This window comes from Barbus barbus, assembly GCF_936440315.1.
Source record: "Barbus barbus genome assembly, chromosome: 31".
In the NCBI taxonomy this organism is placed as follows: domain Eukaryota; kingdom Metazoa; phylum Chordata; class Actinopteri; order Cypriniformes; family Cyprinidae; genus Barbus; species Barbus barbus.
This window is the reverse complement of record NC_136759.1, coordinates 15,395,414-15,408,991: the sequence shown is the minus strand read 5'-3', so window position 1 is coordinate 15,408,991 and position 13,578 is coordinate 15,395,414. Positions and strand designations below refer to the sequence as shown.

At 36.5% G+C, this 13,578-nt stretch overlaps 1 protein-coding gene across 4 annotated transcripts in view; it reads left to right on the top strand.

The window, feature by feature from the left end:
• The window catches only part of LOC306850908 (rho guanine nucleotide exchange factor 12-like), a 54,707-nt gene that overhangs the window by 15,791 nt on the left and 25,338 nt on the right, over positions 1–13,578 (top strand). For 2 of the 4 annotated variants that reach the window (XM_079386865.1, XM_079386866.1), the window contains exons 3-5: positions 4,909–5,003; positions 7,058–7,114; positions 10,072–10,170. In XM_079386865.1, coding sequence (XP_079242991.1) covers positions 4,909–5,003; positions 7,058–7,114; positions 10,072–10,170 — 251 coding nt within the window. The remainder of the gene's footprint in view (positions 1–4,908; positions 5,004–7,057; positions 7,115–10,071; positions 10,171–13,578) is intronic. The other 2 variants (XM_079386867.1, XM_079386868.1) reach the window with 1 other exon arrangement.

Sequence of the window (13,578 nt, the reverse complement as noted above, 5' to 3'; positions counted from 1 at the left end):
TCTTTTTTAATTGATCTCTTTATTAAATGTATTAGTTTATGGACAGCATGATGTGAATCAACACAGAAAATAGTTTTATTAATTTTGTTTGCTTTTTTCCCGTTTGGCCTACAGTGTTGTACTCATCACAGAATTTAAATATTAATGTATATCGAATGCAAACATTACTTCCTTGTTACTTCACAAGGCTATAATGTGAGTCCTTGTCCTGTGGTGTGTGTTGAGTATTTCCGTCTGGCTGTTGGTTCAGGTCAATGTCTGATGCACACTGACTCTTGCAGAAACACATACATGACCATTTGGAGCGATGCAGCCGTGCTCGACAGCGGTGATGTCATGAGTTGGAGCACAGAGGTCCTCTGGACCGCATTGGCTACAAACAGCAAGTGTTCTTTCTTCTACAAAGTCACTGCTCCTTCTCGCTCACTGCCAGCCCAACACTCACTTGTTTTTTCCTCCATGCTCAAGCCAGCACTGATATCATCCCTCGGCTCTACGCACCCCACCCCCCATCTTCCTGACAGCCTGCCCACCGCAACCTGAGCATGACACCATCACATGCTCACACATAATGCATGCACTAAAGAAATCTGTATAGTGAACTTCCAGAAAAGTGTGGAAGAGAAAGGACAACGTAGCAAAAGAGCCATGTTGTTTTCCACCCCGTATCCCATTTTTCCTTCAAGTGGTTTCTGACAAACACGCCTTTCAGAGTCAAGTAATTGGGGGTGTCCCTCATGCAGGCCTTTCTGGCTTCGGGTGGAACGTTTTTCCATTATTGCACAAAACCTCAATTGAGCGGAGAACCCACCCCCTCCACTTCACCAATCCCTTCTGCCGTTCTTGCACTTCCTTTACTATTCCAACTCAGCCCCATTGCTGCCTCCTCCTCCAGGAGTGAAGATGGCTTTATTTGCATCAGACCGTGCTGTTGACTCTACATTTAGCAAACTCATCTGATTCTAGAAAGTATGCAAGTTTGTTTTCGCCATAGGAGGAAAAAAAAGTTAAGTTTATATTTGCCATTTCTGACTTTATGAACTCAAAATTGCAAGAAACTTGTTAATTCTGAAAAGTTCTAGCAATTGAGAAAAAAGTATTTAAAAAAAATATATATATTTTTTTTTTATTCTGTGTCTGAAACACAAAAAAAGAACAGAATTGTGTAATATAAACTCAAAATTGAGGGAACAAAAATCTAAATTTTGAGAAAAAATGACTGAATTGGGAAAACTCTAAATTGAGTTATTAACTTGCAATTGTGGAAAAATGGCAGAATTATGAGAAACTTGCAATTACAAGAAAAATAGCCAGAATTGTGAAATAAGAAGTTGCAAATATATATATATATATATATATATATATATATTCATTCCATGGTGGAAATAAGCTTCCATAAGAGAGGCTAGACCAGTTGGAGACAAACAAATCCTGTATAAAATCTTTTATGCACATTCACAAGCATTACTGTAACCGTTGTGGTCATAAGCACAAATAGCAGTATTCTTACGTGTACCATCAGCATGCATGATTCATTAGGGAGAGAATAACATGTAAAAGGTAGAATTATTGGCTGCTTTGGTTGTTTGGATTTACTTTTCCTTTCCTCCTCTTTAGCAGGAGGTTTTTAGCTGAGCAGGCCATGGAACGTTTTACAGGCCCTTTCATAAATGGCCCATTCAGTTCCCTCAAACTGCTCTCAAAAGGATCCTGTGTCACTACAGAAAGTTCTGATACAAGCAAGAACAGCCCCTGCTTGAAGACTGAAGAACTATACGATTGTTTTGACTCTTTTCATTTTAAAGTGATAGTTCATGTTTTTCAGAAGATCCTGTATGTACTGTTCAAAAGTTTGATGTCAGTAAGATATTTTAGCTTTTTGTTATTCAGCAAGGACTTTCGATTTCAATTTCAAATATGCCATTTAAAATGCTAATTTCAAAAATGCTATTTATTTGAACTTTCTGTTCATTTATAAAAATCAGCATCAGCAAATCAGCATATTAGAATGGTATTTGAAAAATATGACGCTGAAGACGAAGACTGAAAATTCAGCTTTGCATTACAGGAATTAATTGCATTTTGAAATGTATGAAAATAGAATAGAATTATTTTAAATTGTAATAATATTTCACAATATCAATGTTTTTGCTTTATTGATCAAATAAATGCTGCCTTGGTGTGGGTAACAGATTTCTCTCAACAGTGTGCATTTAAAAAAAATATATATAAAGAATCTTCATGTGATTGTGAAGGGTTTTTTTTTGTTCTTTTGGTTTTGTTTTTTTCTACTCAACATCTAGCACAATTTTTTTTAAAGTCCAAAAATGTCAAAAATGCCTACAAGTTCTGCAATATTCAGAGTCTAGTAGTCATCATAAAGTCACTATTCACTCACAATCCTGCCCTCCAGCGAGCCAATAATTAGAAAACCACTGTGACTGGATCATTGAGTCATTCTCAACCAGTTCAGTGACCAGATTGTTCATTTAAACCTGTTCTTTTCAATAAACTGTTGGTCCGGTTCATAAACTGAACTGATTCATTCACAACTCAATGATCTGTTTGCAACAGTTAGAGTTAACGGCTCATTTGAGGAGAAGGTTATCCAGTAATAACAGTGACTTAAATTTAGTCGTTCCGCATGAAGCTATCCGCTTTAAAAGACTTGAGTTATAGCATATAATACGTGTGAACTACTATTAAGATGCTTTTAAAAATGAAGCTTTTTTGTATCTTAACAGACATGTTTACTGTTGATTTACATACAATGAAAAGCTAGAGCAAATGTGCAAATCATGGCCCCTGTTGGGAGCGGGAAGAGAAATGCTTCATATAGGCCTGTACCACTCAAGGTTAATTTTATTAATTGAGTTTTAATTGAAAAAGTCAGTGATTGACGGCTGCTCTCTCATTAGACTTAGTCTAGTTTACCAGCAGTGACAAATTGCTCTGCGTAATCTACCGGCCTCCTAATAGGTGGGCTAATCCCACCGACTCCTTTTCATTACTTTGCTGCAGTGTTAATTTCACAGTTAGCTGACCACTGAAGCAATCTTAGAAAAGTTAGTTAAGCATTCGCATGATTATTCCCTGTGTTTAGAGCAACACTGAAAATGTCTCGCACTTCACTGTGAGGGTATGGAGTCCACTCTCTCCGATACTGTCCCGTAATGAACCGGCCCGTTTGGCTGACCCACAGAAATCGACAAGCAGTCAGGCTGACAGACATATGTGAGGTCTAGCTGACCCTCCATCGTTTAAAATGCTGAAGTGATTGTTTCGCAGAGATGTTTCTCATTCTGCAAATCATTTTCAGTCAGTTTGGTGTTCTGCGAGGTCCACGGGTCAAGCGTGTGAGTCCAGGTGAAGGAAATGGCAGTGGGTTGTTAGTACAGTGGCTCTCAGTTAGATGCAGTCGGACAGGCCTACAAAGGGCTTCTTCAGCACTGTGTCCCATCACCGACTGGCCTAGAGAACAGAGGTTTCTCACACGGCCTGTGAGCGGGAAGCAGAGCACTGTTAAACACATTCACCCCACCTCAACTCACCTTACTGGTTGAGGCTACTTTTAGACCTGGAGTCATAGCTACTGCAGGCTTTTCCACTTGTCTTTGTGATAAAGAACTGGCAGGACTCATGCGGAGCCTCTTAATTGATGTGTGTAATGAATAGGGTGACTTTTGCGCAGTGGGGCACATCTGTTGTCCTAGCAGGAAGTTAACTAAGCAAATAGTGATTTCACACAGCAAGAGGATGCTACTCAACACTACACAATACACAGTGCCATCAGTCAGTGCACTTAAAGCTGCGCTGACTTAATAGTTGACGATATGAGTTCTTTAATGCTGTTGCTGATATCTAAAGAACAAGGTTTTCAATCTAATGATGATAAATACAGTACAGTTAGTACAATTTTATCATGACCTGATACATGCATAATTACTATAACTAAATATACAGACTTTTTAATATAAGAATAACAAAAAGTATTATTCATTGACGAGTATTGATGTTTTAGAACGGACTCTTCTGCTTATTTTAATCAGCTGAAAATGGTAAAATATGGATTAATCAGTCAGTCACTGATCTGAATGTTTACTTTCCAATGATTTTTCATTGTAGATCGAGTGATGACCCAACACAGCTTGCAAAATTGTTTATTGTACAAAAGTATTAATTAATTATTATATATTATTAATATACTTAGATATTAATTCAAATATTTCTTTACTGTAGAATGTGGTTAACTGGACAAGCCTAAACATCTGTCTGGCTATTTATTTATTTAATTGTTTAATTATTGCATGATTTGAGCTAAAGAAGCACAATGTCATGATTTATTAGCCTATATCATATATTTCTGATTTCAAATATGAAAAGTAGCTTTGACAAACATGGTCTTTCTCCATTCAAATAGACAGGAGCTGTAGTTGCATGACTGGAAATAGACTCCCCAGGGGCGTTGCCAATTTGGCCGCAGAGTGAACTAACTCATCTTAAAGGGACCTAGGGAGTTTTGTTTATGGAGAGTTTTGTTCATTTTGTTTTTGGAGATCAGGGCATGTCACACAACCTGTCCATGTTGACATCTGACAAATTTGACTAACTTTCACCAAGTAGCAAATTAATTTGTGTTAAATATTGTTGTTTGATGTCCTTTAATTTCAGCAACAACAAAAATAAGAGAAGCATTTTTTTATATTGTTAGTTTATGGTTTCATTATTTGCATTTAGCATGTTTTTTCACCTACTGTACTCAGCCCTATTAGACTGCAGCGCATTTTTGTGTCACACTCACAACCCTCCCAGATCAGAACCACTGGTGTATTATGTTATGTGCTCATTGCAGTGTGTTAATGTATTTCATTGACTTTGCATATTGATTTCTCCTGTTTGTGTTTACAGAACCAGTAGCATTCTCAGCAGAGACCACCCTCCCGACAAGAGACCCCAAAGTGATAAGCAGCCTGGTACCCCTACACACGAGTTTGACCCTACAGGTAAATTTCATCCGAGAGTTTCTTTCACACTGTACTCATACAGAATGGCAGTGTTTAGCTGTACTAAAGGCTGTCCTGACTGCTCGTGTGTGCGTGTGGTGTGGACTAAAGCACACTGCTCCTCTCACACGGTCTCTTCAGACTCTAAAATGGAAACGGTTTCCTCCACACACAGCACAGATGGAAGGCTGTGCCCATCCACTAACTGCAGTGGAACGGCTTTAAACAGCGGCATGATTCATACTTGCTGACCATAAACGATGCACATGTTCCTGGCCCCGGTTTTGGCAGTTGAAAGACATTGTCAGTGTGTTTTTCTTTCAAGTTTCGCCTCTGTTTTTCCTCTGGTGAGAGCAGAGAAGGAAAAGCAGTCCTGTGCATGGGCGTTAATGTGAGGTTTATGGTGGAGAACAATGTGATAATCGTATCGATTAAAATGCGATTCACATTGTTTGGATGGGGAGATGTTTTCCTGTTTGATTGAAAGACGAGTGAGATGATGACAGAATTTCATCAGGGGTCTTTTCAAAGATTTCTGAGCTATTCTGAAGTTTTCACATGTGCGTAGTATGTTTTATAGGTTTGATCTAACATGAATATCTCACTTTCACATGTTGGAGAGAATAGCACTGAATGGAGGATGTGATGCATGTTTATTTCTGATGTTCCTTTGGTGTTGGACTCACCTCTTCTGATGCATGACTAAAACATCTTAACCACGGTGTGGCGTTCAGTGTTCTCTGGGGTTGGGCAATTTAATATAAATATGATTAATATAATACTATAAGATACTATTAAAATAATAAATAATATAATACTATAAGACCATTTTTATTTATATACACCAATATAACATTGAGTCAGAGATTCAGAGTGCTGCTGAAATGAGTCCTAAAACCCAGAAACAAGTTAACATTTTTGCATATGCAGTTCCCTGGGTTTTTTTTTTGAAGAAGTCTTTGGTCAAATGCCTGAAATAAGGTCTATCACAGGTTGAAGATATTTTCATATTTTTTCTATGACATAAAATACATTAGTAATAACTTTTGTTTGTTGATTGTATGTTGGTCACAACTTATTTTCTGCAACATTCCAAGAACAATGGAAAAATCCAGTTGGGTTTTTGTTGATGGGTCCAGCATGATGCTAACTTCAAGCTTGGCCTACAAAAAAAAAAGTCATCTCTCAGCACTCTGATTCATGGAAATGGATTCAACTTACAAACATCAACACAGTTTTGCTGCTTAAATTTAAAGAGATGGCGTTTGTATATCTCTGTTCTTACATTCTTTTGCCCTCAAATTGTGAAATTACCTAGAAGCCAAACAAAAATATATAGTAAAAAAAAAAAAAAACAACCCACACACACACATTAGAATCATTGCACTATTCAAAATGTTGCTTAATATTAAATTTCCAGGAAGTTAATTTGAGATACATTGATATATCGCCCAACCCTAATGTCTTCCCAATGTCTCTTTAGGAGTGTCTGAACAGTGTGGCTCTTTTGTGTGATTAATTTCAGCCCAAAGTTGTATAGCCTTGCATAATGGTGGAGACTATTGTTATAAATCGTATACATTCCGTTAAACAATATCACTGATTTCATTTTTTGAGAAATTCAAGTAGGCAAAGGCTAATCAAGTCCACAGTTTACTCTCTTGTGTTATGATTAACTATGATTAACTATATTTCAAGATGAAAGCAAAAACCAACATCCTTTCGTAATCGTTTTTGAGAATGTTATCTCTCGTTAAAGTACTTTTCACCTCAAACTCTGTTTATTGGTTATCTGCATCTGTGCCAAGCATTGATTTCTGGGTTAACACCTGGGGACCTTAATACCTGAACACCTTATTAATCATTTCGGGGAGACACTTTAATATGCAAGACCTTGGGGATTTGACTGCTTATAAATAGACAATGACCCATTCCAAAACAGCCACACTGTGTGTATGTGTTATTGCTCATTTTTTCATTTGAGTCCTCTCTCTGTGTCCTCTGTGATATGTGCGTGTGTGTCCTGTGTTGTATCATGATGTTGTGTGGCTCAGACGTGCTGGTGCAGAAGAGTGGATTTGTAGTGGCTGACGGGAGACCTGAGTCTTGTGGTAAGACGATCGTACTGTTGCTCTGTTTCTAGTTTTGTTTTTACTTTTGTCCAGGTGATTCTTCTCCAGCACTGTGAAGTTCAAGTGTTATCAGAGTTTATGTTCAGCTTCCCCGCTGAGTTGATTTTGGGCTCTCTGTGTATTATTGGAAAATAACAGATAGTATTATTCTTAATGGTTCAGAAGATAAAGACTGAGAGAGTCTGGATGCGGCGTTGAACTGTTACAGATATACTTTTAACTATTACATGATATACTTAGAACTTACTGATGTTTTTTTTGTTTTGTTTTTGTCAGTGAGCAAAGTGAAATGTTTGCACTACAGTTGTTAAAAAAAAATCAGATCAAAAATTGTGAAATATTATTACAGTTTAAAACTCTTATATTTTAGTATATTTTAAAATGTAATTTATTCCTGTCAGTCAAAGCTAAATTATTATTATTACAGTTTGTATCAATGTTGAACACAGTTGTGCTACTTAAAGGGTTAGTTCACCAAAAAAATGAAAATACTGTCATTAATTACTCACCCTCATGTCGTTCCAAACCAAAGACCTTCGTTCATTTTCGGAACACAAATTAAGATATTTTTGATGAAATCCAAGAGCTTTCTGACCCTGCATAGACAGTAGGGCTGTGTGATATTGAAGAAAAATATGATGTGCGATACCTTGTTAAATAATACGATATGATATTGCATTAAGTGTGTAAGAAGAATCAATTTAAATTATATTTTAAAATAGTTAAAAACTAAAAATTCTATAATCAATCTTTCTTGGAAAAGAAAGCATCACTACAACTTCTGAATGTGAGCAGCAGTGTTTTACCATTACATAAAAAGCACTGTCACAAATAAAAAAAAAAAAACAAGAAAATATAAATGAGAAAAACAGTGCTTTAACTTTTAACAGCTTGTCAGTGTTCTGTGATCAGTAGTAAATACTGCTAGTAGTCAGACAGCACAAGAGTGCAAGTAGTTGTTGTCTGCAACTTTTTCTGCACTTAATGACTCTTTTTAATGTCAACAGAACAGAACTTTTCGCAACATTTAGATGTAGCCCATTATTAAAATCATAATTCAGATGTCGCATGCCATTGCGATATGCAACGCAACACAACTACCATGTTCAGGGTCCAGAAAGGTAGTAAGGACATCATTAAAATAGTTCACGTGATATCAGTGGTTCAACCGTAATGTTATGAAGCTACAGGAATATTTTTTGTGTGCAAAGAAAACAAACATGAAATTATTAATCAATTACTTCTCTTCCTTGTTAGTCTTCGACGCACGTTCATGGCAGTACCTCGACACGTGTGTGTGTGTGTGTGTGTGTGTGTGTGTGGTGCTGCTGACACTGGAGCCAGTGTTCTGACATAGAATGTCCATCTCTCTTAGTTCATCGTCTGTATATCCTGGTTGAAAAAGTAAAATTGCAAGTCATCCTCTGATGAAATCTTCAGACGTGTTTACTAAGACTGTTTTATGTACAGTGTGCCTCATCCTCTGATTATAAACAAGGTGCAGCGCATCCAGGTTCTACGACAGGTTATGCACGGCTCCTGTATCAGCAGCATCACACACATACGTCGAGGTACTCTTGTGAACGCGCGTCGAAAAAATTGTTAAAAAAAGTCTTTATTTTTTGTTTTCTTTGCTCACAAAAAGCATTCTCATAGCTTCATAAAATTAAGGTTGAACCACTGATGTCAAATGGACTATTCTATTGATGTCCTTACAACCTTTCTGAACCTTGAACTTGGTAGTTGCATTGCTGTCTATGGAGGGTCAGAAAGCTCTCGGATTTCCTCAAAAATATCTTAATTTGTGTTCCAAAGATGAACGAAGGTCGGGTTTGGAAAGATGTGAAGGTGTGTAATTAATGACAGAATTTTCATTTTTGGGTGAACTGTCCCTATAACATTTTTGTAGAAACCATAATGCATTTCTTTTCAGTATTCTTTGTTGAATTATCTAAAGAACAGTTTTTATTTGAACATTTATTTTATAACAAATAAACTATTATTATTGAGTTAACTCCAGAAAATGTTGAATTCATGATTTTTTTGTTATATAATTAGTTGTAATTTGGGGGGTTAAATCTGACAGAGACAGCGTCTGTATGGTGTCCACTTAGCCAGAAAATAAATAAATTAGTAAATAGTCAAATTAAAATGACTTATGAAAAACATGTTTACAGTAATGCACTTGGAATCATAGCCCTGGATCACCCTGTTTCAGAAGTATATCCATAACACTGGATTACATGGGTTAGCATGTAATATAGTCAATTACCTGTTCTTTTTAAATTCAGTCTTTTCAAATTCAGTCATGACCATTTAGATCAAGTAATTTTCACGATACATTCAAGGATATGAGAAAGGTATGGGTTTATAACTATATGTAAAGCACTGTTTACAAGGAAGCTCATTACTCTGTTGAAAACAATACTTGACTGTAGCTTTGTCATGTTTAAACTGCAATATTTCTTGAAGAGTTGGGGGTATATTACATCTGTGTGTGACTGTTTGAGCAGTTCATATTAATTTCTGTGATCTGAGAACTGCGGCTTTTGTTTTCAGATCTGATGAGCTATCAGTTTTGAAAGTAGGCCCATCTCTCACACTGCAGCATTAGATGACCGTGATAACCCACGGCTCCACTGCTCTCATCATTTCTTGAATCTTTCTATTATTCTGGGAACGGGGCTAGATTTTAAGTGAATTGCAAGATTGATGCGCTCATTTCACAACTCTTCAGTTTATATTGCCAAGTACTTTATGCCTGTGACTGCACTTACTTACCCTGTCAGTTCGATCGGGTATTGGAGTCATTGTTACTGTAATTTGCTTTGATAGGCCTCTCCTGATGAATGCTTTAATAAAGACATTGGCAATCCAGTAAAATCATTTTCATAGCACCTTCATAGCTCAATTTCTTGTTCTCTCCCTTTCTCCAGGGCTGGTTCAGAGATGCGTGATCATTCAGAAAGATGAGAATGGCTTTGGGCTGACCGTCAGTGGGGACAACCCTGTTTTCGTGCAGCTCGTCAAACAGGGTAAGATGCCAGTCTATCATACTGTCTGTCTTTCTGGCTCCACCCACATCATCTTCTGTGGGCATCTGTCGAGACTCTCCCCTTCCCAGACTTGATCAAACTTGGCTGCAGTTCAGAAATGGAGCTGATGTGCTCTGAGCAGGACCAAGAGGACACCTAAAGCATTATAAAAGAGAAGCAGGGCTGCAAATACATTAAATCAACATTATATATATTATATAAACACATTTAATTTGACAGGAGTGTACCGACTGTACTGCAGACAATTGTTTAACTTTCCAAAAACATTTCAGTAGACAAAATTATAAAACAGTTTTCAGTGTTTTGAGTTGTGAAAATTTGGAAGGACTCGTTTTGTAAAATGGACTCTTAAACATTTACAGTTTTTTTTTTTTTTTTTTTTCACAAGTATATTTAAAGATAAATATTACGTTTAATTTTTTATTTTTTATTTTTTTATGTTGTATTATATTGTTGAATGTTAAATCTGAAGCTGATTATGGCAATAAATTTAAATACAACCAACATTTGAGTTTGTGAAAATTTAACCCTCTGGTTGTGTTCGGACTCCGGTCACGCCTTTTGTGTTACCGGTCAAAAATGACCGGACTCCAAACAACTGCTTATAAATCTGTCATTATGCTATATTATCACCAAATATTGGATTCAATCTTTTTGTCAACTTGTTTTCTTTCATTTAGGACTGGTTTTGTGTTTCTATTTGCTTCTGTTTAATCGTAGGCCTCATTTATCCGAGAGTAGGTACCTCATTTTTTGAGTGAAAAAAGCATTTTTTATGAATAATTTTCACAATATTAAACAAAAAATTATAAAATTTTGCACTGTTTCTCACACTAGTGTACTTTAATGTTTAATCAGGAAGTTTGCTTTTAAATGCTTTTATTTTGTACAAAATTGCAAGAAGTCACACTCGTGGTGTTCCCGGTCAAAAATGACCGGACTCCGAACAACTGCTTATAAATCTGTCAATATGCTATATTATCACCAAATATTGGATTCAATCTTTTTGTCAACTTGTTTTCTTTCATTTAGGACTGGTTTTGTGTTTCTATTTGCATCCGATTAATCGTAGGCCTCATTTATCTGAAAGTAGGTACCTAATTTTTTGAGTGAAAAAATAATTTTTTATGAATAATTTTTACAATATGAGAGACAAAATTATGAAACTTTGCACTGTTTCTCACACTAGTGTGCTTTAATGTTTAATCAGGAAGTTTGCTTTTAAATGCTTTTATTTTGTACAAAATTGCAAAAAGTCACACTCGTGGTGTTCCCGGTCAAAAATGACCGGACTCCAAACAACTGCTTATAAATCTGTCATTATGCTATATTATCACCAAATATTGGATTCAATCTTTTTGTCAACTTGTTTTCTTTCATTTAGGACTGGTTTTGTGTTTCTATTTGCTTCTGATTAATCATAAGCCTCATTTATCCGAGAGTAGGTACCTCATTTTTTGAGTGAAAAAAAAATTTTTTATGAATAATTTTCACAATATTAAACAAAAAATTATAAAAATTTGCACTGTTTCTCACACTAGTGTACTTTAATGTTTAATCAGGAAGTTTGCTTTTAAATGCTTTTATTTTGTACAAAATTGCAAAAAGTCACACTCGTGGTGTTCCCGGTCAAAAATGACCGGACTCCAAACAACTGCTTATAAATCTGTCAATATGCTATATTATCACTAAATATTGGATTCAATCTTTTTGTCAACTTGTTTTCTTTCATTTAGGACTGGTTTTGTGTTTCTATTTGCATCCGATTAATCGTAGGCCTCATTTATCTGAAAGTAGGTACCTCATTTTTTGAGTGAAAAAATTATTTTTTATGAATAATTTTCACAATATGAGAGAAAAAATTATGAAAATTTGCACTGTTTCTCACACTAGTGTGCTTTAATGTTTAATCAGGAAGTTTGCTTTTAAATGCTTTTATTTTGTACAAAATTGCACAAAGTAACACTTGTCAAAAATGGCCGGCCATTGAAAGTGAATGGGGAAGAATGAAAGAAACAACTAGTGTTCAGGAGCATGTTGTGCTTGCAAACATAAATGCCTTGGACCAGTGCGTGCATGTATACTCACGCTATCACACACACACACACACACACACACACACACACACACACATCTATGCATACAAACTATTGTATTACACCTATTTCATCCTACCCTGAACTGTATGCAATATGCTTTTATGAATCTCATATTATAACTCTCTCTCTCACACACACAATGCACACAAATGCTCAAACTGCCTTGTCTTTGGCCTGCATTGACTTCAAAATAATCTTTTTTTTTCCATCCCTCGACCAGAACGTTACATCAACTTCAGCTGGGTCCTCAAAATCAGAAGATTGCTTATTTTCAGTTGTTGCAAGGTTTTCAGCTTGTCCAGTGATATTTTTATCTTCCAATATATCTTGCAATGCATCGTCACTGTAAAATTCTTCTTCAGTTGTCTCTTCCTCGTGTAAATGACAAGCAAGGCACTGTGAGGCATTTGTATGCTCTAGCATTTAATTGTAAACTTTTGTTTACTCTGAGAGAACACGAAAGCCTCTAAACATATTGTCATAATGTTTTGTCTAGTACGGAGCCGCTTAGAGCTCATGGTGGTGGAAAGATTTCGGGGTGGGTGAAAAAAAATCGGGGTGGGAGGAAAAAATATTTTTCAAATCTTTTGCGTTCCCTTGCAAAACTTTGCATTCTCTCGCAAAGATGTTTGCGTTCCCTCGCAAAACTTTGCATTCTCTCGCAAAGATGTTTGCGTTCCCTCGCAAAACTTTGCGTACATATTTGCAAGAGAACGCAAAGTTTTGCGAGAGAAAGCAAACATCTTTGCGAGAGAACGCAAACATCTTTGCGAGAGAACGCAAACATCTTTGCGAGAGAACACAAAGTTTTGCGAGAGAACGCAAACATCTTTGCGAGAGAACGCAAACATCTTTGCGAGAGAACGCAAACATCTTTGCGAGAGAACACAAAGTTTTGCGAGAGAACGCAAACATCTTTGCGAGAGAACGCAAACATCTTTGCGAGAGAACGCAAACATCTTTGCGAGAGAACACAAAGTTTTGCGAGAGAACGCAAACATCTTTGCGAGAGAACGCAAACATCTTTGCGAGAGAACACAAAGTTTTGCGAGAGAACGCAAACATCTTTGCGAGAGAACGCAAACATCTTTGCGAGAGAACGCAAACATCTTTGCGAGAGAACACAAAGTTTTGCGAGAGAACGCAAACATCTTTGCGAGAGAACACAAAGTTTTGCGAGAGAACGCAAACATCTTTGCGAGAGAACACAAACATCTTTGCGAGAGAACACAAAGTTTTGCGAGAGAACGCAAACATCTTTGCGAGAGAACACAAAGTTTTGCGAGAG